The sequence below is a fragment of the Muntiacus reevesi genome, chromosome 3 (assembly GCF_963930625.1).
Source record: "Muntiacus reevesi chromosome 3, mMunRee1.1, whole genome shotgun sequence".
Classification (NCBI taxonomy): domain Eukaryota; kingdom Metazoa; phylum Chordata; class Mammalia; order Artiodactyla; family Cervidae; genus Muntiacus; species Muntiacus reevesi.
The window spans coordinates 162,923,136-162,948,985 of record NC_089251.1 but is presented as its reverse complement, the minus strand read 5'-3'; the positions used below and the strand labels follow the sequence as shown (position 1 = coordinate 162,948,985).

Here is a 25,850-nt window from a genome sequence, read left to right as displayed (position 1 = left end):
GATTAACACTTTCACTTTCACGGTTGGAAGAGAACTTCGCCTGTCCAGCTAGGATACCCATCTCCCTGCCTGGCGGAGAGGTGTTTGTTGTACTTTAATCCCGCCCTTCTTGTGACTTTCCAAATTCACCCTGAAAGCATTTAATCCACGACTGGCTGCTGCCCTGCAAAGACGTACACTATTAACATAAATAAACAAATCGTGATTATAACCGTGGTTGAGGCCACAAAGCCAAAAAGATATTTATGTTAGCTTTGACTCTAGGTTGTTAAATGTTTGGAAAGCAATTTCCAACTCTTGAGTTGATTTTACCATCTTAATTTTAGATATTTAGATATACAGGCTGGATGTTGTGTTTAAAAATTTTTTTCTTAGTTGCATTCAGGAGTTGAACGCATTTGATCTTCATATTAATAAATGTACAAAGGGGATTACAGTACAACAGGGATTAATAGTGTGTTGGTTAACATTTTGCATTATCTTTCTGTAAATGGGGAGTTTATTTTAAACAAGTCTTAAATTTAAGAAAATGGCATCTAGTTAGTCTGCATGGAAGTTTCAACCATTGCATTTTCAAAATGTTCTTTAATTGCCCCAGTGCCTTTTTTATTATTTTGTTGGACTTAATAATGAATACCTCCAGTTTCATATTCATACAACCCATTTTATAACCAATTCCAGCCTTGAAGGTAAATACTCCAGTTATTACTAATCCCCCCACCAAGTCTCCCTTTCCTTCTATATTTACCCGGAAGCCGCAGACAATTATCTAGAAACTGCACTCAGCCTTCATTACCTCATTTTCTCATGATTAAGTTTAACTCTCCCAAATTTTACAAATGCTAATTAAATCTAAAAAAGCAAACAAAATGTCAATCAAAACTGATCTACAGTCGTCTGTCATCAGCAGCTGTTTAAAAAAGAAGTGTTTTCTCAAAACTCAAAAAAATGTAGATGCTTTGGTGTTAAGCATAGTAGATACATGCTATGATGCAGCTGATGAAAGAGACAGGATATTTTTTCCCCCAGAATTAAATGTGTATTTGTAATGAAGCAAAACTTTGAATGATTTTTCATGCCTTTCCCCCCATTGTACTACCTTATAACTATGAGAGTCAGCTAAAAGAATAATTTCAGATACAGTTAGTTCACAATCACCCTGAAATCTGAAAGATAACCAAGCTTAAAAATAAACCTGCTGTGAACGCCTACACAGCATTGTTGATTAAAGAGCCCTGGGGAGAAACCAAAAATGGCTCAGGCCTCAGCCTCACCGCTGGAGACTGGGCAGGGGGACCTGATGGTCCACCTACAGGCCCTCGATGTTGCAAAGAAATGCCGGCTTGTCCAGGGTGAAACAGACAAATGACTCACTGCCGTGACTGACCCCAAAACACATCCCTTTTACTCCTTGTTCATCCTGCCTGCCTCCGGGCTGGCAGTGGGCATGTCCATCCCCCTGGCCACAGGGTCCCAGACAAGCTGCTCTCCAGACTCGGCCGGGGAACAGAGGCTGTGGAGCCAAACGGCCAGCACCAAGCCCAAGTCTCCTTTCACCTCCATCTCCCGATGCTGAGGCTTGAGCAGTCTTTTTCTGCGTTGACTCTGGGCAATAACTCAGGTGATATGAAGGGTGACCCAGAGGGACACTTTAAGGTTAAAAGTCTGAAAGAGCAACACCCTCCGGAGAGAGAGGGCAGAGGCTCTGAAGCACATCTCAACTGAAAATGAATCCAGCTACTTCTGCGAGGATGAGATGGTTGGATGCCATCACTGACTCACATCACAACTCCTGAGCAAACTCCAGGAGATGGTGACGGACTGGGAAGCCTGGCGTGCTGCAGTCCATGGGGTCGCAGAGTTGGACATGACTGAGCAACTGAACAACACCACCACTCTGATGCCCATTAGCAAAGAAAGCCCCAAGTGGGGGACCATTTTCAGGCTTTAATGAGGCATCTTCCTCAACTCCTCTACCTGCTGGGTGGTGTCAGAGATGACAGGCTGGGGAGCTGGAACTTTCACCACCCTCCAATGGGAACCAGTCCCCCTGCCTCAGACATAACAAGGCACCCCTTCAGGGTGGCATCAGTGGAGGCCTGCAGGGAGTCCAGATGCCCACTTTGCCCAGCAATAAGGAGGCACACTTCACCCATCCACGGCACCCATGGAGGTACAGTAGGGAACGTGTCCTTCCACCCCTGCCAGGCAGTAAGCAAGGCAATAACCCCTTCTCCCCACTAACACAGTGTCAGAGAAAGCCTGCTGAAATAGACTGAAATGATATCCAGAATCTCAAACCATAATGCCCCAAATATCCAGGATATAACTGAAACACTGTACAAGCAAGAGCCAGGCAAGTCTCAACTTTAATGAGAAAAGACAACCGACACAGACCAACACCGACACTGTTGTGTTTTGAACTGTGGTGTTGGAGAAGACTCCTGAGAGTCCCTTGGACTGCAAGGAGATCCAACCAGTCCATCTTAAAGGAGATCAGTCCCAAATATTCATTGCAAGGACTGATGCTGAAGCTGAAACTCCAATACTTTGGCCACCTGATGTGAAGAACTGACTCATTGGAAAAAGCCCTGATGCTGGGAAAGATTGAAGGCAGGAGGGGATGGGGATGACAGAGGATGAGATGATTGGATGGTATCACCGACTCAGTGGGCATGAGAGTGAGCAAGTTCTGGGAGTTGATGATGGACAGGGAAGCCTGGTGTGCTGCAGTCCACGGGATCACAAAGAGTTGGACATGAGGGAGTGACTGAACTGAACTAAATGTCGAGACAACACAGACGCTGGAATTATCTAACAGGAATTTTAAAGAGGCCATCATAAAAATGCTTCAACAGCAATTAAGAACACACTTGAAGTAAATGAAGAGAAGAAAGTCTTGGCAAATAAACAAGAAGATACAAAGAAGAACCAAATGGCAAATTTGGAACTGAAAAAGCAGTAGCTAAGAGAAGAAACACAATTGATGGGCTCAAAAGAGGAAAGAATCAGTGAACCTGAAGATGAAACAGAATTAGCCAATCTGAACAACAAAGAAAAGAGACTGAAGGATAGATCAAGATAGTCCTTCGAGTTACTCGACGGGCTATTCCAAGGAATCCCATGGTTCCTGGAAAGTATAACGCTATTATCTAGGTGCTATTTCCAATACAGATGTGAATTTAAGAGTCTTACATTTTCTCCTGCAAAAAAGAGTGGGCACGCAATCGGCAATTCTACAAACCCTCTGGAAGTAAATTTGCTAAAACCTCTTCTGCTGCTTCCAAAGCAGCAAAGGACTCAGTCACTGAAAAGGTACGAGCACCTCTTATCTAGTGCACTGGTTTGAACCCTCCTGTTCCCTGGTGAGTTCAGGACCTCCCCCCTCCCCCGACAGTGAAGCAAGCCTGAGGGAAACAAACCTCCCAGGCCACAGGATCAGTGGCCAGGCCTTTCTGGGGCACCAGCTGCCATTTAGGACACCAGGTTACACTATGAGATACCATAAAGCTGAGTAGTGAGATGCTTGCATGGTGGCGTGCTCAGCCCAGCTCAGTTCGGTTCGGTTCAGTCTCTCAGTCACGTCCAGCTCTTTGCAACCCCATGGACTGTAGCCCGCCAGGCTCCTCTGTCCATGGAATTTTCCAGGCAAGATCACTGGAGTGGGTTGCCATTTCCCACTTCAGCAGATCTTCCCAATCCAGAGAGCGAACCCATGTCTCCTGCATTGGCAGGCAGACTCTTTACCACTGTGCCGCCTGGAAACCCCATAAAGCTGGGTGAATGTATTTGATAAAACAAGTGTATCGCAATGAGTTCATTCTTTCAGCAAATATTTATTACTGCTGCTGGATGCCAAGCACTGTTCCACACAGCAGGGATACCAAGAGGACCTAGGGACAGAACCCCCTGAAATGCGGTCAAATTCTGGTGGCGTGGGGGCAGGGAGGGATGGAGAGAAATGATGATGAACAATCGAAATAATGAATGAATTAGTGCAGTACAAAGTGATGTTTCCCAGCTTTAAAAAAAAAGGTGGATTAGTATAAAGGGAATGCAGATGGGGGTCGGGGTTGATGCGGCAAGAGATGGAGAAAATTACCGGGAACGAGAGTGGGGACCCACTGGCAGAGCAGGGCAAGTGTGAGCAGGGCTTCAGAGCGCAGCGTGAACTCGTGGGCCACACTCCTCTGGGAGCGCGCAAACACAGCCTGCAGCTTCAGTGGGAGCTCACAACTAAGACACACGGATTCAGAGTCGCCCAAGGGCTGCCTCGAGGATCCGCAACTTTTGTGTTCTTAGAAGAAGCGGAATAACAAGAACTGACGGACAGACCTTTCTGAGGCTTTCTTACCCTCCCCCAGTTGCAACCCTGCTAGCCTTGCTTAAAACAAGACTGGGCTAGGTTCCAATTCTAATAAGAAGGACGTCGTCAGTTAGTTTTAAAAAGGTTTTTCTGAAAACCAACTTTACATTTCAGTCTTTTTAGAATACGGAATTAACTACCCAGAAAAACACCAGTACTAAAAAGGGAAGCTATGCGACATTCAGATAGATCTCGCAAGATGTTTCTACGGGGAATCAGCCCCCAACAGGTGTCTGTATGTCTGCCATCTCTGCAGTGTTGGCCATGTTCCCTTTTTATTCCCACCTTAAAGGTCTTTGTTCTTTTTTCTTAATTTTTTGATTGAAGTACAGTTGATTTACAATGCTGTTAGTTTCCAGTGTACATCAAAAGTGATTCAGTTATTATTATTATTATCACTCATGTATATTCTTTTTCATATTCTTTTCCACTATTATTATAAGATACTGAATATAGTTGCCTGGGCTGTACAGTAGAAACTTGTTGTTTGTTTTACATACAGTAGTGTGCATCTGCTAATTCCAAACTCCTGATTTATCCCTCTCTCTTCCTTCCCCTCTGATAAACAGAAACCTGTTTTCTATGTCTGTGCATCTGTTTCTGTTTTGTAAATAAGTTCATTTGTAGTACTTTTTAGATTCCACATAAAAGTGATATCATTAGGTATTTGTCTTTCTCTTTCTGACTTACTTTACTTAATGTGATAATTTGTGGGTTCATCCGTGTTACTTCAAATGGCATTATTTCATTTAAAGTCTTTTGTTCTTAACAGCTCAATGCAACACATACATACACACTCCAGATGATATTAACATCTGCAGATCTGTAGGCTTTTCACCCCAACAACATTCAAACTTTAAGACAGAATCCAATAAGGAATAAACAACTCCGATCTCTGGAGGTCAAATCTGTATTCATTCAAAACAACAACAACCAAAAAAATGGGCTTGCAATGGTCAACTTGATTGAAAAAGTAACCATCATTCATCATCCAGATTTTCAAGATTCATAGGTACAGAAAAAATTTAGAAGACATAGAAAATTAGATGTGCTTGAAAGAAAAGTATTGAGCACCAATGGATTTAAATAAAGAATCTAAAAAATAAATAAATAAAGAGTCTTTCCCAACTATTTACATTAGGCACAAAAATACTTAATCTGAATTCCATCAATTCACAATTGGTAACATTCAAACAGAAGCCTGGATGAAATGCTAGCTACCCAACAGGAAAGAACCATGAACAATAAGATGGAGCCATATAATCAGAACCACCGCTGTGAACTGAAGCAAAGAGGGTGAGTTCATGCTGGAAGAAATCCCTGCAACTATCACCATGACCTTGGGGGTCAGTTCCTGGAAAAACACATCCCATCCAGCAAGGAAGACTGGCTCTGCCAAGGAAACAGAAATGCAAACCAAAGAGGAAAAGCTGGGTCACCCATAAATCAGCCTGAAACCTGGTGATAGCATGAGAAAGACTCCTCATCCAAAGTGGAAACCTGACCGGTGAAATGGGTCTCCTCCTCCAGGGCACAGACAGATGCAGCGGGAAATCCCAGAGCCTGGCTCCAAGGTGATACACAGACTCTTCCTATCCTACTGGAACGGATCCGCGCGCTGACATCAATTTCTCCAACAGCCTGTGATACAGGGTGTGCCACGGGGCTGCATAGAAGGCTTTCGTGAGCACTCCCTCGTGAGGAAAGTGCTGCCCAGCCGCTAGAAAGAGTTTTTGCAAATTTAACTATAAACTATGTTTACGATCGTGACAAAGGCAGGAAGAGAAGGAAGTTTCTGCTGTCTGCTGTCACTCATCTTGACAGCCTGCACCCCACCTCACACACAGTGAGGCGCTGAAGGCACAGTGCCTCTGAAGGCACTGGCCAGGTGAGACAGAGAACAAGACTTTGAACTAGACGGAGCACAAGGACGCTGGGGCATCTGAGCGATCCCGCAAAGAAAAGTACGCCCTTGCCACCTCCCAAACCTATTCTGCTAGCTTTGCTTAGACAGAACTAAGAAAAAGGCAAAAAAAAAGAAAAAGGCAATAGGACTTGGACTTCCCTCATGGTCCAGTGTTTCAGAACCTGCCTTCCAATGCAGGGGACCCTGGTCTGGGTCCTTGGCTGGGAAACTAAGATCCCACAACCAGAGAATCCTTCGTGTGTCAGTGAAGACCCAGCACAGCCAAAACAGAGGCAGCAGACCCGCCAGGGCAGTTTTGTAAGAGTCCACACACAGCTTGATGCCAACAAGTGTTTCCTTAGTAAGATTATAACCATCCTCTTTATACAATATTTTAAATACTGATTTAAGTCTCCCAAAGGGAAGATCTAGAGGCTTCTCATTTCTACAGACCTGAGCAACAATTGTTAACGGATTGTTGCAATTCAGCAACAGTTCCCTGGTGGCCCAGAAGGTAAAGCATCCACCTACAATGCGAGAGACCCACCCGTTCAATCCCTGGGTCAGGAAGATCTCCTGGAGAAGGAAATGGCAACCCACTCCAGTACTCTTGCCTGGAAAATCCCACGGATGGGGAACTTGGTAGGCTACAGTCCATGGGGTCGCAAAGAGTCGGACACGACGGAGACTTCACTTTTCACTTAAGCAACAATTGTTATCAACACTCATTACTGACTGAGTCCTGTCCTGAACCACCACGGCACCCTAGTGGGAGAGGGCCGGTGTGCGCGGCAACAGGAAGGAGGCGCGCGGTGGGGTTCGGGTCACGCGGGGCGCGGGCAGTGCTGACTGACTGGCCGGCCGGGACAGGTCCACGTGGGCAGCACGGCCCCTGGCCGGAGCGCAGCCGGCACAGGCCGGACCAGAGGCTTCTGGCTCTTTGATCCTCTTCCAGGGCTGAGCCGACTCTCGCAAGAGACCTTCATGCCCCGAGCTGAGTAGACGTCCCTTCCACTCACTTCCTCCAGTTAATCAGGATGCTCACAATTATGTGACAACTTCTTCGAACAGGTTAAATTCTCGTTTCTCCCACTAGAGGCAGGACGAGCGGGAGAAATCAAGGAGAAAACCCAGCGCTAACATTCGCCTGGCTGGACCCTCTCATCGAGGCAGGAAGAGGCTCCACCCTGGGTCTGGCAGCGGTCTGGAGGGTGGCAGGAAGCTGTCCTCACAGCTGTCTCCACCTCAGCCCTCCCCCAGAGCATCCCCAGACGGTTCTGCAAGCACACGCGAGCAGCGGAATGCCCGTGAGTTCAATTCCGTCAACAGCTACCGAGCACCTTCTGTTGAGTACGGCCCAGGCGCTGTGCTCACGGGGCCAGGCCCACAGGGAGGACGGGCCCCAGCTTCTGACCTCAGGTACCCGTGCCCCCGTCTCTCCTTAGCTGCACTTCCCACCCCCAGCTCCACGCCTCCCGACTTCCAGGTGCCAGGACCACGTGCTCCTCGGGGACTTGATCCCTGTGCGTTCACATCACCGTCCCTGTGTCTGCTCGTTCTCTCTGCTCATCATCCTCCTCCCTCCCTTCCCTCCTCCCTCCCCCCTCCTTTCCCTCCCCCCTCCTCCCTTCCCTCCTCCTTTCCCTCCCTTCCCTCCCCTCCTCCCTCCTCCCTTCCCTCCCCTCCTCCCTCCTCCCTCCCTTCCCTCCTCCCTTCCCTACTCCCTCTCCTCCCTTCCCTCTCTCCCTCCTCCCTTCCCTCTCTCCCTCCCCTCCTCCCTCTCCTCCCTTCCCTCCTCCCTTCCCTCATCCATCCTCCCTTCCCTCCCTTCCCTCCTCCCTGTCTCCCTTCCTCCTTCCTCCTTTTCTTTCTCCTAAATATACCCTGCCCAACTTTCACGACTGAAATGCTATGAATCAGGCCGGAGCCGTGAGACGCCCAAAAGGAAACTGACAAGGAACTGATGACCGGAAAGCCTGAAGTCACGGACAGCACGCCATGAGAACAGCACCTTCTGCAGGTGGAGGAGAGGATCCGACCCAGCCAGCACTAGGAAGTCAGGGAGGAGGTGAAGACTCAGGAGGGATCCCGGAGGAACTGCATCTTAAAAAAGAGAGCTGAGGGACCAGACGCTGTCTGAGCATCTCTGGAGTTCTCACGAGTGCAGCCCAGCATAGGGGAGGGGAGGGTGGTGTGAAGGCCACTTCACTGGCAGATGAAACAGCCGGAGGATTCAGGGAGGCGGCTGAGAGCTGTCTGCCCCGGGGCAGCAGAGACTGCTGGGTGCCCTTCCTCTGCTGAGCTTTCCTGACAGCATCGCCCTGGCTCCTGAGATCTGCGCATTGACTCCCAGCCCGGCCCACACCCCCAGCGTGGAGTCAGCACTCTTTCTCCAACAGGGGCAGCACCAACGTTGTCTTTGGTCCAGACGCGTCCCAGTCTCCTTTGTCAGACTATGAAGGAGCCTTGTCAGCTCTGCAGCGATGCGAACCCTCTGCATCCTCACGAGTTCGGCTTTAGTTCAACATCATCTTTTGTTAGTCTTCTGTAACCCCCCTGTTGACAGGCCACGGAGCAAGAGAGAAGAAAGTGGGGCTGAACCAGAACACAGAACGGCCTTCCATTTCTGGGGGCAGAGGAAGGTTGACAGCCTTCGTAGAAGGATGCACATAGAAAAGTTTTACCTGTGGACATAGATTTAACTTGCTTTTGTCTACTCCATCCAAGCTGAAGTGCATATTGAGTGGTTCAGTTCAGTTCAGTTCAGTTCAGTTCCTCAGTCGTGTCTGACTCTTTGCGACCCCATGGACTGCAGCACGCCAGGCCTCCCTGTCCATCACCAACTCCCGGAGTTTACTCAAACTCATGTCCATTGAGTTAGTGAGGCCTTCCAACCATCTCATCCTCTGTCATCCCCTTCTCCTGCTGCCCCCAGTCTTTCCCAGCATCAGGGTCTTTTCAAATGAGTCAACTCTTCACATCAGGTGGCCAAAGTATTGGAGTTTCAGCTTCAACATCAGTCCTCCCAGGACTGATCTCCTTTAGGATGGACTGGTTGGATCTTCTTGCAGTCCAAGGGACTCTCAAGAGTCTTCTCCAACACCACAGTTCAAAAGCATCAATTCTTCGGCACTTTATAATAGCTTTCTTTATAATCCAACTCTCACATCCATACATGACTACTGGAAAAACCATAGCTTTGACTAGACGGACCTTTGTTGGCAAAATAATGTCTCTGCTTTTTAATATGCTGTCTAGGTTGGTCATAACTTTCCTTCCAAGGAGTAAGCGTCTTTTAATTTCATGGCTGCATTATGGAGAACAGTGTAGAGATTCCTTAAAAAATTGGAAACAGAACCGCCATATGAGCCAGCAATCCCACTCCTGGGCATACACACTGAGGAAACCAGATCTGAAAGAGACACGTGCACCCCAATGTTCATCGCAGCACTGTTTATAATAGCCAGGACATGGAAGCAGCCTAGATGCCCATCAGCAGACGAATGGATAGGAAGCTGTGGTACATATACACCATGGAATATTACTCAGCCATTAAAAAGCACACATTTGAATCAGTTCTAATGAAGTGGATGAAACTGGAGCCCATTATACAGAGTGAAGTAAGCCAGAAAAAAAAAAACAAAACACCAATACAGTATACTAACGCATATATATGGAATTTAGAAAGATGGTACTATAACCCTATATGCAAGACAGAAAAAGAGACACAGATGTACAGAACAGACTTTTGGACTCTGTGGGAGAAGGCGAGGGTGGGATGATCTGAGAGAATAGCATTGAAACATGTATATTATCAAGTGTGAAACAGACCACCAGCCCAGGTTGGATGCATGAGACAAGTGCTCAGGGCTGGTGCACTGGGAAGACCCAGAGGGATGGGATGGGGAGGGAGGTGGGAGGGGGGATCGGGATGGGGAACACATGTAAATCCATGGCTGATTCATGTCAATGTATGGCAAAAACCACTACAATACTGTAAAGTAATTAGCCTCCAACTAATATAAATAAATGAAAAAAAATAAAAATAAAAATAAATATTAAAAAAAATTTCATGGCTGCAATCACCATCTGCAGTGATTTTGGAGCCCCCCAAAAATAAAGTCAGCCACTGTTTCCACTGTCTCCAATGTGCTGACACCCAAACCCACAGGCTAAGGCAGTGATCTTCAAATAATTTTGATCGTTTATGTTGAAAATTTAAATAGGCAGCATTAGCATACACAAATTTTATACACATAAAATTTTGCCTTGTATAATTTATAAAATACATACAATTTTTAAATCTTATCCATATATATTATTGTTGCTGTTTAGTCGCTCAGTTGTGTCCAACTCTTGTGACCCCGTGGACTGTAGCCCACCAGGCTCCTCTGTCCGTGGGATTCTCCAGGCAAGAGGACTGGAGTGGGTTGCCATTTCTTCTTCCAGGGAGTCTCCTTGACCCAGGGAGGGAACCCCCTTGTCTCCTGCACTGCAGGCAGATTCCTTACCACTGAGCCACATGGGAAGCCCTCCACGTATGACAAATGGAACATAAATTAGAAGCTTTAAGGTTTTCTTTCTATTATCTAATGGCTCGTCTTGTTTTCCCCCCCTGGGGAACACCCAGCCCACTTTGAAGAACACACCCAACTGTCTTATGAAGTTACAAGACACCAGAGTCAAACTTATAACCTAATTTGAAAGCTGTAACCCAAGTCACAGGGAAATTTAATGCTCGCAAAAACAAATGGGCACCTCGGCTGAGAATTAATTTATTTATAAACCACTTCAACAGCTAAGACACCTTGCTCCGAGGCAAGCATCTGCTCATACAACCCCGTATCACAGGTGTATTCCTAAATCTGCTGTTTCTTTAACGCGTCTTAATATGTCTATTTGAAGCTGTGAGTGATTAAGCTTTCTATTTAAAATACCAGGTCATTTTTTTGTGGGAACAATCACACAGACATCCTTCACTATGAGTAAAACATATATATTTACATGTGCATACACGCATATGGGGTTTCCCAGGTGGTGCAGTGGCAAAGAATCCACCTGCCAAGGCAGGAGATGCAGGAAATGCAGGAGACTCAGGTCCCATCCCTGGGTTGGGGAGATCCCCTGGAGAAGGCAACCCATTCTAGTATTCTCGCCTTGGGAAATTCCATGAACAGAGCAGTCTGGCAGGCTACAGTCCATGGGATCACAAAAGTGTTGGACACGCCTGAGTGAGCACGCATGCACACACACATATTTAAGATGCAGGAACAGATTGTTACTCATAATAAATGCTATAGCCTAGTTACATCACTCTATTTTAAAACTTATTTAAAAATCCAGGGCCCTCATTTATCACTCTCCTTTCAGAAAGCAAATCAGGTGCATCAGACTGGCTGTATATTTACTATGCTTCCAATTGCCAGGTATATCAACTACTTAGCTGCGATATTTATCGATGAATTGATCCGATAACACACAGATGTAATCATCAGTTCTCAAGGCCAGTATTTTTTCCCCATGCAAACAAAGAAGTGTTGATACAAGAGGCTAATTTTCCTGGGCCCAGGAATGGGGAACCCCCCCCAACTGCCAGCGTGCAGGAGGCTTTCCCACAAACACACACACACACTCACACACTCAGAGCACGAAGGGCCCACTTTATATTCCTCTTTTCTAACCCCTTTCCTGGCTAATTCTTTTTGTTGTCTGGGCTTTTATTTTGTTTGGCTTTTTTTTTTTTTCCAGTTAGTAAAATACATGCTATAAAGGCAATTTAAAAAACTCATCTCTAATTCTAATGCCTAAAAGCAGCACTCCGATCAACTTCCTTACAGTCTGTATTTATAAAATTGGTATTACACGGCACCATTTTGCCTCATGCTATTTCTACTTAATATTATACTTAGGGTATAACTTGGTTCAAGGAAATAATGACCCAGCTGGGTATCTTCCTATAAGAAATTATGTGTGAACAGATCTTTAAAAAAAAAAACAAACTAGGTTTCTCAAGGCACATTTCAAACAGAGCTGCTCAGGGCAAGACAAAAATAAACCTTGAAGGAAACGGATGGTTTACAGGGCGTGGAATTTCCGGGGGTGGCTATGTGGGTGCATCCGTGGACCAGGTCCGAGGTGGACCAGCCATGCTGGGCGCGAGTGGACACCACTGTCCTCCAGGCCCCGGTGGAGGGCACCCGGCTCCCGTCTCCTGACTCAGCAAGGTCGTGACGACATGTGGTAAGTCCCGCATCTGAACAAACTGGCTCCCGGAATAAACTGGTGCAGATAAACCATTGCCGGCCCTTGGCAATGCTGGAGTATGCTTTTTCCTCGACCCAGACCACCTTTCCCCTTCTTGCCAACATATCACACCTCCCACTCATTCAGTAACTCCTGGTAAGATGCCGCTTCGGTGGACCAGCCTCCATCCCTCCCCAGGATGGACTTGCTCCACGTTCCCTGCGTACCTCGAGCCTGGCTTCAGTCTGGCTGCTCTGCGGGGGCTGGCTCACGTGCTTTCCCCACCAGCCTGGGCGCCTCCGAGGGCGGCGGCTACACCCCCTCCACCTCTGAGCTCTAGGCGCCAGCCCAGGGTCAGGGCCCCAGGACGAACCCAAATGCACGCTTCATAGGGAAGTGGCGAACAGCCTCAACAGCCCCCTGGGGCTGAGACAGGGCGTGGACATGCACAGAGGTGATCCGAACAGATGTCTGCTTCACACCACCTGTGGGTGTTAAAGACTCCTACACACAGTTTTCTTCGTTTTTCAAAATGTAGGCAAAAAATGGGACTCCCCTGGTGGTCTGGTGGTTGAGAACCCACCTGCCAAGGCAGGGAACTTGGGTTCGATCTTCGGTCTGGGAAGATCCCACATGCTGTGGGCAGCTAAACCCAGGCACCTCCCCTGCTGAAGCCCACGGGCCCCAGAGCCCTTGCTCAGCAGCCAGAGAGGCCGGAGCACTGCGACTGGGGAGTAGCCCCCATTCGCCGCAACTAAACAAAGACCAAGTGCAGCCAAAAATACATTTTAAAAAAAGGTAGTAGGGGAATGGATATGGGGATCTCAGCTCTCCAACTTCCTGTGTGACCTTAGACAGGTCACCTGACCTCTGAGCCTCAGACAACTGATCCATGAAACGCTCTCTCTGCTTAGTAACTCGGTCATATCTGACTCTTTGCGGCCCTCATGGACTGTAGCCCACCAGGCTCCTCCGTCCATGGCGTTCTCCAGGCAAGAGTACTGGAGTGGTTGGCATGACAGGGCTTCCCTGATAGCTCAGTTGGTGAAGAATCCGCCTGCAATGCGGCAGACCTGGGCTCAATCCCTACGTTGGGAAGATCCGCTGAAAAAGACATAGGCTACCCACTCCAGGATTCTCGGGCTGCCCTGGTGGCTCAGCTGGTAAAGAATCTGCCTGCAATGCAGGAGACCTGGGTTCGATCCCTGGGCTGGGAAGATCCCCTGGAGAAGGGAAAGGCTGCCCACGCCAGTATTCTGGCCTGGAGGATTCCATGGGCTGTATAGTCTATGGGGCTGCAAAGAGTCAGACAGGACTGAGCGACTTTCACTTGGCATGACGTGGGAGACTGCCTATTCAGGGCGGCTATGTGTTTAAACAAGGTAAAGACATGAAGGGTCTAGCGTGAGGCCTAACACATTCTGCACACCACAGACTGCAGTGATCACACGCATCAGAAAAGGAAATAGCTCTGTGCCGTGACTACACAATCTCCACAGCCCTGTGGAGCATCACCTGCTACAAGTCCCAGTGGACACGCGGCCTCGGCTCCGGACCCCGGCTCCTCCGCCACCAGGCCGTGCTGGGTGGGCAGTGCTGCAGAGAGAAGTTTTACGCTCAGATGGCCCCAGTCTCAGCTCCTCCATTTCCTGTGTGACCCTGGGCGAGTTGCTTAACCTCTCTGGGCCTAGTCCTCAAAACAGCGGTTAGAACGGCAAGTGCTTGCTAAGTATTAGCCGGCTGGAAGTCTACGGAATAAAAGGGCAGAATTGAGAAGCCTGACTCCGCTTAGCTTATTCACACTGATTCTCTTCTTTTTCTTCTACCTATCATTCTGGTGCCATTTAAACGCAGACACGCCAGCTCTTTGACCCAAATAAGATCTACCGTAAGTCCATTTCTGGGTTGCTTCTGCTACGTCCGTTCAGAATGCGGAGTTGCTAACCAGGAATAGTTTTTTTCTTCATTTAGTTGGTTGGTTGGTTGCTGTGCTACTCGAAAAGCCTCACCAAGTGAGGACAGAAGGAAACAAGGTCGGTTTTGCCCAAACATGGGGCAAACAGGATGGTTTGGGTCTGTTCATCACGACGACTTACCCAAGACGGCCTTGCAGGAGATGACCATGAGCCTCTCAGACAAGCAGACCGCAAGCTCCCTGGGGGTGGGCTCGTAGCTGTCTTTCTCACCACCATGGGCCTAGTACCCAACACGGCGCCCGGCACACAGCAGGCGCTCAATACTTGCCAAATGAATCACCAGGAAACTATTTAGAGCAAGATCTCTGCCGCTTGAAGCGGTGGCCTCTTATTTCAGTTACGGACGCCGCTGTCGAGGCCTGGGGTCTCCAGGGAGATACAGACACACTCCCGGACTCTTCGTCTGCCCCTGAGAGCATGGATTACACGGCACCTGCGGAAGCTGCCAAACCTCCCAGGCCCGGCCGTCAGAGCTGTAACCCCGGACGAAGCGGAGCTTGCTTGAGAGAGCCGTGAGGGCGTGGAGACTGACACACAACGGGAGAAGGGGATGGTATGTGCACAGGAGAGAGAGTGAGACGAGCAAAGGATGGTCCCAGGAGAGGAATCCGGGTGCTCTCTGCTCGGTCCAGGGAGAGCCCTTCACCTCTGGGTCAGAACCACAGAGGCAGCAGGAGTCCACGAGGCAGCAGAATCAGCCATGGGAAGGATCAGGACCAGGGCTCTGGGGCCAACCTAGCAAAGACCTTTCCCGACATCTTGCGGGTGATAAACTGTTGCCCCAAGTGAAAGAGCCGAACCTGCTCCGGACGGGAAAGAGTGAAGAATCCCCTTGGACGAAAATAAGCGAAGGCAGTCCTGCCATCCATCAGGCTGCGAAGAGACACGGATCGAGCCAGCTGCCAAGGGAGCGCACGTGTCATTTCTCCCAAGGTCACCGTGGAAAACGCCACAGCGACCCCCTCTTTGATGGCTCTCCTTTTATCAGACACTCCAGTCTGGCCCTGCACTCTCATGTAAGACGGGGGGGGGGGGACGGTTGTGGCCCCCACCTCATGACACATACAGCAGTGTGTCTAAGCCCTGCTTCTCCTGGCCCTACTCAGAAATAGAAACCTCAGGGGGGCCGATGCCCCTTCCCTTACACAACCCCCATAATCCCGCCCCAGGATCCCTGGCTATGCTCCTACCCCGCCCCCAGGACCCACGGCTGTGCGCGGATATGTGTGATGCTATGCACACCCACTGGGTCAGAGGGGCGGACCACTTCCCCAGGGCCTGCTCCCGGGGATCCATGTGCCTCTGAGAAATCTCCTACCAAAAGCATCAGTAACAACTCCCGCCTAGAGGAAACCCAGGGACAGATCTTGGGGGGCTCCTGAGCGTGTTCGCTCATCTGGAGCGTCCTCCTCCCTGTCTTGTCCCCTCCCCCTCTTCCCTTCCCCACCCCCACTCAGGGCTCCCGGCCCTGGTCCCCCTGCCCCATAACAGCTGCTGTCTCCCGGCTACACCTGCACCAACTAATCTCAAAGCAAGGACACTAATACGTGCCCCAGAATCTGGAACTCAAACCAAGACATTTAAGAAAAATAATTCTTCTCCTGATTCAGGAGGGGCTGTGGAAGGAGACAGGTTCTTCAATTCCAGTGAGAGACAAAAGAAAGGAAAACAGTCAAGTTCACACTATGGGTGATGGTCTTGAATTAAAGCAAACCTGGCCGGGTACTTCCCTGGCAGTCCCGTGGTTAAGACTCCACTCTTACAATGCAGGGGGCACAGTTCGATCCCTGGTTTGGGGAGCTAATCCCATCTGCTGAACGGTGTCGCCTAAAAGCAGCAAACTTTTTTAAAAAACAAGGAAAAAAATTAAGGCTTCCTTGGTGGCTCGGTGGTAAAGAATCTGCCTGCCAATGCAGGAGACACGGGTCCGATCCCTGGTCCAGGAAGACCCCACGTGCTGCAGAGCGACTAAGCCCATGCGCCACAGTCACTGATCCGGGGCTCAAAAGCCTGTGAATTGCAACTAAGAGCTTGTACTCCGCAACAAGAAAAGCCACCTCGATGAGAGGCCCTCCACCACAACTAGATAGCAGCACCCACTCAGCGCAACAGAGAAGACCCCACGCAGCGACCAAGACCCAGAAGAGTCAAAAATAAATAAATTAAATTACTTTTAACAAGAAAAAATAAAGCACACCAGACCAGCTCCAGAGACCAGCCTGGCACCCAGAAGAATCAGACTGATCATATGGCCAAAGTTGTTGGGGCAGGGAGGGGGGGAGCTGCCCCAAGACCCCGAGGTTCATGACACCATAAGAGGGATGTCACCCTAAAAGTAGAACAGGAGAGCATCTTCAGTGAAGCCTGGTTCCCCCCCGCCAGGGCTCCAGGGAGGGCGCCTGTCCATCTGAGATACTGAGCCCCACCCTCGGGTCACAGCTGGGAAGGGACTTCTGCATCCTGGGGTCCATTATTGTCAACAGCAGGAAGACTGACGTCTGTTTCAAGGAAGGAACTGTGAGCAGTGTTATAGCTGGAAAAATAGAGCTTGCTTCTCTCATGCTCAACCACTGTCTACTGCCAATCAAGCAGCCCATAACCTTCAAGGAGGGTGGGTGGGAACACAGAAGGGAGGTGCTAAGAAGAGAAGTAACTATCTTCCCAAGTGCAAAAAGAAAAAAAAAAAAAACCCAACTCTTTATTAGAAAAATATTGGAATTTGGTCAATTCTATTCCTTCCCCTTAATTCAAATGTAGTTCATTTTTTGAAGGTACCCAACCAGGTAAACGGCCATAACGAGAAGAAAGAAGATAGCCTTACTTGCCCCCGCCACCCTCCCCTCTGCAATTCTCCTTCCCTCTGCAGATACAAATTTCAGTTTTCATCCTAAACTGATGTGTGTTAAACAGTTCACGACCTCATGCAAAGAGCTGACTCATTGGAAAAGACTCTGATGCTGGGAGGGATTGGGGGCAGGAGGAGAAGGGGACGACAGAGGATGAGATGGCTGGATGGCATCACCGACGCGATGGACATGAGTTTGAGTAAACTCCGGGAGTTGGTGATGGACAGGGAGGTCTGGCGTGCTGCAATTCATGGGGTCGCAAAGAGTCGGACACGACTGAGCGACTGAACTGAACTGAACTGAACTGGAACAGCTCATGAAGCACTTTCGTACATAGCATCTCATTCGTTTCTTCGAGCAGCCACTGTGATCCATCTTGCTGCTCTATGCTGAACTCAGAGGGTTTGTGGGGCTCGCCCAAGGGGACAGTCTATAAGCAGGAGGGCAGGACGTTCTTGTTTCATCTCCACACTCCAGATTCTGACCCCTCCTCGGCGTCACCAGCCACTGGCCATCAGGGGCACCTAGCAGATCTGTGCATCGGATGGCCATGGAATCCAGGAGCATCATGCTCCAGAAAAAGTAAGAGCCAGGCTCAAGGGTTGGAGGTGGGCAGCTACAGCACGGAATTTGGAAGCCAGGCACCGGGGATGGTGTGTGCGTGGGGAGTGGTGTCTCGATGGTAGCTCTGGGTCTCCAGCACTTCATGGAACATTGAAGTCAGCTGTCATCCTCCACTCTCCCCGCCCCTCCCCCTTTTAAAACCTCTGCCATTCACAGGTTCTCCTAACTCTTCTCTGCTTTTTTTAAACTCACAGAGTCAGCGGGGGTAAGGAAAGCGAGCCAGCTGGTCTTGACCACCTTTCCCTAGAGACTAAAGCGCACATTCTGTACAAGGGAAAGTAATATACAATTCTGTGTGGCAGCCCACTTCCTGTAACTTCCTCCTCCTCACCTTGCAGAGGTCGGCTCCATACCCCACCTCCAACCCCCACCATTCAGCATGCTAAGCCCATTTATCTCAGCCTCTCAGGGTTAGAGGCCTACAAAGCGAGGCAAAAAGGAACTGAAACAGCCCTCCCAAAGCAGCCATCCAAATCAAACAAACTTTCTAGCTGTTTTTCCTGAGGACAGCCCCGGCCACTAGACTAAGATTTTCTGGCTGTGTGTCATGCTGGAAACTGACTCTACTTGTCATTTACATCAGGGGCCTTTCACATGCCAGGGCTGGTGACTACTTTGGACTCACGGAGTGCACCACCAAGCTCTTGACAAACATTAAAAAAAATAAAGAAGCATACAGACACAGCTGCCTTACTAAAAAGTTAGCAGGTAATGGCGGGATCTCACATGTCTAGGAAACAATTTATCTGCTGTTTTTCTTTAAAAAGTCAGCTGCAGAAATGATGAGTGAGGCTGATTTTCTAAGCTTTAGAGTGATTCGCTAAACCACATGAAGAGTTTTTGTCTTAACCTGGAGAGGAGGACAGTGACAGCAAGCAGAGAGGGCCTGATCACCTCTATTCTGAGCTGTTCAATAGCCCACGAACTACAGCCTCTGATGAGGCTTCCTAACAGGCTGTCTCTTACACATCTTTGGTTGTCGCTGCAAAACACTCCAAGGATCTATCAGCTACAGAGGACAAGTTCAGAGAGAGAGAACAGCTCTGTATCGAAGACATGCTGGGATGCCAGGAATGGAGATGCTGGAGAAGACGGGGGTGGGGGGGTGGATTCCTCACCATAGTGAGTGCCCACAGCCAAACCCAGGAGGCATCACCCTCCTCGCCTTCCACCACATTCTCCTTTCCCAAAAGCTAGACCTGCTCCTCCAGAGAGATGCCCCCTTCCCTTTTCAGGTGACTTCTGCATCTGCTCAGTCCAAACCCGTGGAAGCTCTCCTCTGGGACAGCAGACACACAGCACAGGCGAGACATCCTGGGACGGGAGGGACCTGGCGATGTACTTCTGACCCTGTTGTGAAATTAGACTTGCTGGCCATTCACGACACCCTGGGTGGGGAAACACCAGTGGTCTTGGATGGTTGCACTTCATTCAGAATCATGCTAAATAATTTTTTGTCATGTTGAGAAATTCACCTTGCTTTCTGCATGTGTTCCCCATCTTAATCTCCACCAGAGCTCTCACGTGCTGTATCTAAGACCCGCCCAGTGCAGCCAAATACACAAATTAAATAAATAATAAATATTTTATAAAGAATATTGACTTGGCATGTCTCCACTACCTCCCAAAAGCAAAACAGAGACTCTTGGAAACTCTCATTCCAAAGCTTATCTCTTATTTCTCAACTCCAAGTGAAAATTTAATGCTTAAGCATCCATGTGAGATTTCAACAGAGGTCACAACAATGCAAGTACCCATGATTCCCAATTGCAAACTGACACATTTTTGAATCTCTGTAGGTGTGTGCAAATCATATAAATGCAGGCTTCGATGAAAAGTGCAATTAACATTATTTGTTAAACAAGTTTTGTTAAATAGACACTTTAGTGGAAAAAGACATTTTAAATTATAAAGTAAATCTGAGGCAATTATCTCCTCCTGATTATGCAAACTCTTCTCTTCAGTTACGAGTCAGTTTCTGACCTCTCCTGCTGCCTCTGTCCTGCCCTGAAAGGTTCTTCCCTTTTCTGTACCATGGTAGGTGCTTCAATACTAAAAACAGTATCGGAGTAAAATGCATGACTAGCAAATTTGCATGAATGCATCGAATGGGTGGCTACAACCCAATGGGCCATAGACATGAAGATTAAACATACATTCTTTGCAACTGCAACTTTATGATCTTATGAGCATGCTCAAGACATTTATGTAAAACACTCCAACCAAAGACACAGTAGGTCTAGCACACAAGCCACATTAGAAATAGTATCAGACACATCTGCCAGTTCTGAGTCAGAGCAACATTACAAGTGAGGCTGTAGCTATTATTCTTTTTCTCATAAGATCCTATCTTAAAGTTTCAAAAATAGCTCATTGGATCAGTAGTAATCCATCTGGATAACTGTATGCAGCCTGTATTATTTTGATTCAAATTAAAATCTGATTGCTTCATTGAAACTGTTCCAAAATGATATCTGTAATTTTGAAATTCTTGGCATATCGAACGTAGCTGAGATTTTTTTAATTGCTTCAATTGAATGAGTTCATTTTAAAAAATATATTCACACTCATATATGTAATTGGTAATGATACACACAGAATTCTGTGCTATTGAGAGCAGGTATCGATTTCTGGCCAATCAACACCAAACTCATCTCTAGACATCCCAGTACTTGGATTTACTTTGTACCATTTTCATTTTTGAAACTCAGGCCAGTTGAATTAGTCATGTTTAAAACAGTTTAGTATAATCACACACGCGCACGCACACACACACACAGAGACATGAATGTAAATAAAACAGGAAAAATCCGAATAAGGTTGGTGGACTGTGTCAATGTCAGTTTTCTTATTGGCATTTTACACTGTAGACGTGGAAAACGTCACCATTGGGGGAAACTGAAGGGTGCATGGGATCTCTCTGTATTGTCTCTTATAATCATATGTGCACCAATTATCTCAAAAAGTTAAAGAGAAGAACCAAGAAAGACCAACAATATATTATACCAGCATTTAGTTTTAAAAAGTATGTGTTCAGTTCAGTTCAGTTGCTCAGTCATGTCCGACTCTTTGTGACCCCATGGACTGCAGCACACAGGCCTCCCTGTCCATCACCAACTCCCGGAGTCCACCCAAACCCATGTCCATTGAGTCGGTGATACCATCCAACCATCTCATCCTCTGTCATCCCCTTCTCCTCCCACCTTCAATCTTTCCCAGCATCAGGGTCTTTTCCAATGAGTCAGCTCTTCACATCAGGTGGCCAAAGTATTGCAGTTTCACCTTCAACATCAGTTCTTCCAGTGAACACCCAAGACTGATCTCCTTCAGGATGGACTGGCTGGATCTCTTTGCAGTCCAAGGGACTGTCAGTATCAATTCTTCAGTGCTCAGCTTTCTTTATACTCTGACTCTCACATCCATATGTGACTACTGGAAAAACCATAGCCTTGACGAGATGGATCTTTGTTGGCAAAGTAATGTCTCTGCTTTTTAAAATGCTGCCTTGGTTGGTCATAACTTTCCTTCCAAGGAGTAAGCGTCTTTTAATTTCATGGCTGCAGTCACCATCTGCAGTGATTTTGAAGCCCCCAAAAATAGTCATCCACTGTTTCCGCATCTATTTGCCATGAAATGATGGGACTGGATGCCATGATCTTAGTTTTCTGAATATTGAGCGTTAAGCCAACTTTTTCACTCTCCTCTTTCACTTTCATCAAGAGGCTCTCTAGTTCCTCTTCACTTTCTGCCATAAGGGTGGTGTCATCTGCACATCTGAGGTGATTGATATTTCTCCCAGCAATCTTGATTCCAGCTTGTGCTTTATCCAACCCAGCATTTCTCATGATATACTCTGCATATAAGCTAAATAAGCAGGGTGACAATATACAGCTCTGATGTCCTCCTTTCCCTATTTGGAACCAGCCTGTTGTTCCATGTCTGCTTCTAGCTGTTGCTTCCTGACCTGCATACTGGTTTCTCAAGAGGCAGGTCAGGTGGTCTGGTATTTCCATCTCTTGAAGAATTTTCCACAGTTTATTGTGATCCACACAGTCAAAGGCTTTGGCATAGTCAATAAAGAAGAAATAGATGTTTTCCTGGAATTCTCTTGCTTTTTCGATGATCCAGCGGATGTTGGCAATTTGATCTCTGGTTCCTCTGCCTTTTCTAAAACCAGCTCGAACATCTGGAAGTCCACAGTTCATGTTTCGCTGAAGCCTGGCTTGGAGAATTTTGAGCATCACTTTACTAGCGTGTGAGATGAGTGCAATAGATTGTGCAGTAGTTTGAGCATTCTTTTGGGATTGCTTTTCTTAGGGATTGAAATGAAAACTGACCTTTTCCAGTCCTGGGGCCACTGGTGAGTTTTCCATGTTTGCTGGCATTCTGAGTGCAGCACTTTCACAGCATCATCTTTTAGGATTTGAAATAGTTCAACTGGAATTCCATCACCTCCACTAGCTTTGTTCACAGCGATGCTTCCTAAGGCCCACTTGACTTCACATTCCAGGATGTCTGGCTCTAAGTGAGTGATCACACCATCGTGATTATCTGGGTCATGAAGATCTTTTTTGTACAGTTCTTCTGTGTATGCTTGCCACCTCTTCTTAATATCTTCAGTTTCTGTTAGGTCCATACCATTTCTGTCCTTTATTGAGCCCATCTTTGCATGAAATGTTCCCTTGGTATCTCTAATTTTCTTGAAGAGATCTCTAGTCTTTCCCATTCTGTTGTTTTCCTCTATTTCTTTGCCTTGATCACTGAGGAAGCCTTTCTTATCTCTCCTTGCTATTCTTTGGAACTCTGCATTCAAATGGGAATATCTTTCCTTTTCTCCTTTGCCTTTCACTTTTCTTTTCACAGCTATTTGTAAGGCCTCCTCAGAAAGCCATTTTGCTTTTTTGCATTTCTTTTTCTTGGGGATGGTCTTGATCCCTGTCTCCTGTACAATGTCATGAACCTCCATTCATAGTTCATCAGGCACTCTGTCTATCAGATCTAGTCCCTTAAATCTATTTCTCACTTCCACTGTATAATCGTAAGGGATTTGATTTAGGTCATACCTGAATAGTCTAGTGGTTTTCTCTACTTTCTTCAATTTAAGTCTGAATTTGGCAATAAGGAGTTCATGATCTGAGCTACATGTATGTCTTATGTATCTATACATATACAGACTCACCTGCTTACATGTACGAACATAAGAACCATACATACATGTGTCTTTCCTTATAGAAATAACATATGCATACACATACATATGCTATTTCTGTAAGGATAACTAAGAAATCACTAACACTAACTCATTGGAATAGACCCTGATGCTGGGAAAGATTGAGGGCAGGAGGAGAACGGGGTGACAGAGAATGAAATGGTTGGATAGTATCATTGACTCAATGGGCATGAACTTGAGCAAACTCCAGGACATGGTGACGGACAGGGAGGTCTGGCATGCTGTAGGCCATGGGGTCACAAAGAGTTGGACACGACTGAGCAACTGAAGAACAAACACTGATTGTTTCCGAGGAGGAAACCTAAAGAAACAGAGACAGAATGTCTATTTGCTTTTCAGAGGATAGCCCTCCATGTCTGTTGAATTCTGGCGTTTGGCAGTGCTATTGGCATCACTCATATAAAAAATAGCTTGAGAATGAGGACAAAAATAAACATTTTGCATTTTGTCAGAGATGCAAACAGAAACACACAAACAACATATCTAAGCATACACTGCAAGCCTATTAACCTGCACAGAAAGTCTTAACAGTAACAGCCGCACACACAGAGGACAGAGGGAAGGCGCTTACGGCTGGAGACGCAGTAGGACAGCCGGCAGTTGATCTTCCGGAAGAGCTGCTTGTTAACCGGCCAGAGAAGGAGCGTGAAGAGCTGGATGGTGTTGATGATGAGCCCCGAGGCAATGAAGACGTAGCAGAAGATGAGGTGGCAGAGGAAGTGAGACTTCAGCAAGGCGACCAGGTCCATGCTGGGGACGTGCTCCTCGCCCAGACAGCGAGCACCCACCGCAGAACACGGCCAGCGGGGTGGGGGGCCGGGACTCGGGAAAGCGCCTGAAACACACACCGATGCCAAACGTCAGAAAAAAATGTTACTGCGCTCTTAGAGGCAGGGGGGAAAGCACTCTCAGAAGACAAATATGCTCTCAAGATTACACTGTACAGGTGTGGGTTTCTTTTTTATTTTGCAAACATTTATATAGTGCTTCCTTTAGCTCGGGCACAGTTCAACCCTTTAAAAGAACATTGTTGTTGTTGTTGAGGCCCTAAGTCGTGTCTGACTCTTTGCGATCCCACGAACTGCGGCCCACCAGGCTTCCCTTTCCTTCACCATCTCCCAGAGCTTGCTCAAATTCATGTCCATTGAGTTGGTGATGCTATCTAACCATCTCATCCTCTGTCATCCCCTTCTCCTCCTGCCTTCGATCTTTCCCAGCATCAATCTTCAAAAGACTAGTTCCTCTGATCATCCTAACACCTGTTAGTGAAAGTGAAGCTGCTCAGTCGTATCCGACTCTTTGCGACCCCGTGGACTGTAGCCCACCAGGCTCCTCCGTCCATGGGATTCTCCAGGCAAGAATACTGGAGTGGGTTGCCATTTCCCGCAGGTACTATTGTTACAGAGAAGGAAATGAGGTCCAGAGAGGTTAAGCAGCAGCGCCCATCACTAAGGAGAAAGTGAGGACCAGAGTCTGCATCTCTAGGACCTCCGGCCCGCCTGCATACTGCCCCCAGAGACTCCACTTCCCTCCACTCCTCATCTCCAGATCTCAGCCCAAACATCACTTCTCCTGGTGAGACCTCCCTGCACGCATGCCTGCCCTGGGGAGAGTGGGGGCCACTCCTGGGGTGGTGCTGGGGGTGGGGGTGGGGCGGGTGGCACCCCCTGCAGTTACGGTGTTACTAGTTCAACTGTTGGCCTTCTGCCCTGGACTGTCCCTTCTCCGGGGCACACAACGATCCTGAAGATCATCACCATCTCTCTGGCCCTTGGAGCCGACACTGCCACAGAACTGGAGCTTAATTTTAAAAATACATAGAGAGATGTCTCTGATGGCCCAGGGGGCTTCCCTGATGGCTCAGTTGGTAAAGAATCTGCCTGCAATGCAGGGGACCCGGGTTCCATTCCTGGGTCGGGAAGATTCGCTGGAGAAGGAATAGGCTGCCCACTCCAGTATTCTTGGGCTTCCCTGGTGGTTCAGCTGGTAAAGAATCCACCTACAATGTGGGAGACCTGGATTCGATCCCTGGGGGGGAAGATCCCCTGGAGAAGTGAAAGGCTACCCACTCCAGTATTCCGGCCTGGAGAATTCCATGGACTGTATAGTCTGTGGGGTCGCAAAGAGTTGGACACAACCGAGTGACTTTCACTTTCACTGGTGGTCCATTGGTTAAGACTCTGAGCTTCCACTGCAGGGGGAGCAGGTTAGATCCCTGATCAGGGAACTAAGACCCCTTATGTCAAACAGCCAAAGAAAGGAAAAAAGAAAAATAATTTCTTGAATTGAATAAAAATGAAATACAACATATTAACTTAAAAATTATGAAATATACATATATATATCTATCTGTGGAATGACTTAATGAAGGTTAAACAGAGATCAACTTTGAGATGTCGGTAAACACAAAGAACCAACTATGAAGGAAAGAGAACCACCCTACCACACTCCTGATGTGCGCGCGCACACACACACACACACATGCACGCTTAAGAGTTCTAAAATCGAACAGAAACTCAAAACATGCACAACAGCCAGACTCACTTTCCTGTCATCAGTCTCCAACCCCTGAAGAGAAAAATGAAATTACTGTTCAGGTAAAGTTATGACCCACCTAGACAGCATATTAAAAATTAGAGACATTACTTTGCCAACAAAG

At 47.6% G+C, this 25,850-nt stretch overlaps 1 protein-coding gene across 2 annotated transcripts in view; it reads right to left on the bottom strand.

The window, feature by feature from the left end:
• AGPAT4 (1-acylglycerol-3-phosphate O-acyltransferase 4) overlaps positions 1 to 25,850 on the bottom strand; it is a 123,137-nt gene that overhangs the window by 51,839 nt on the left and 45,448 nt on the right. For both annotated transcript variants that reach the window (XM_065927736.1, XM_065927737.1), the window contains exon 2: positions 23,763 to 24,026. In XM_065927736.1, coding sequence (XP_065783808.1) covers positions 23,763 to 24,026 — 264 coding nt within the window. The remainder of the gene's footprint in view (positions 1 to 23,762; positions 24,027 to 25,850) is intronic.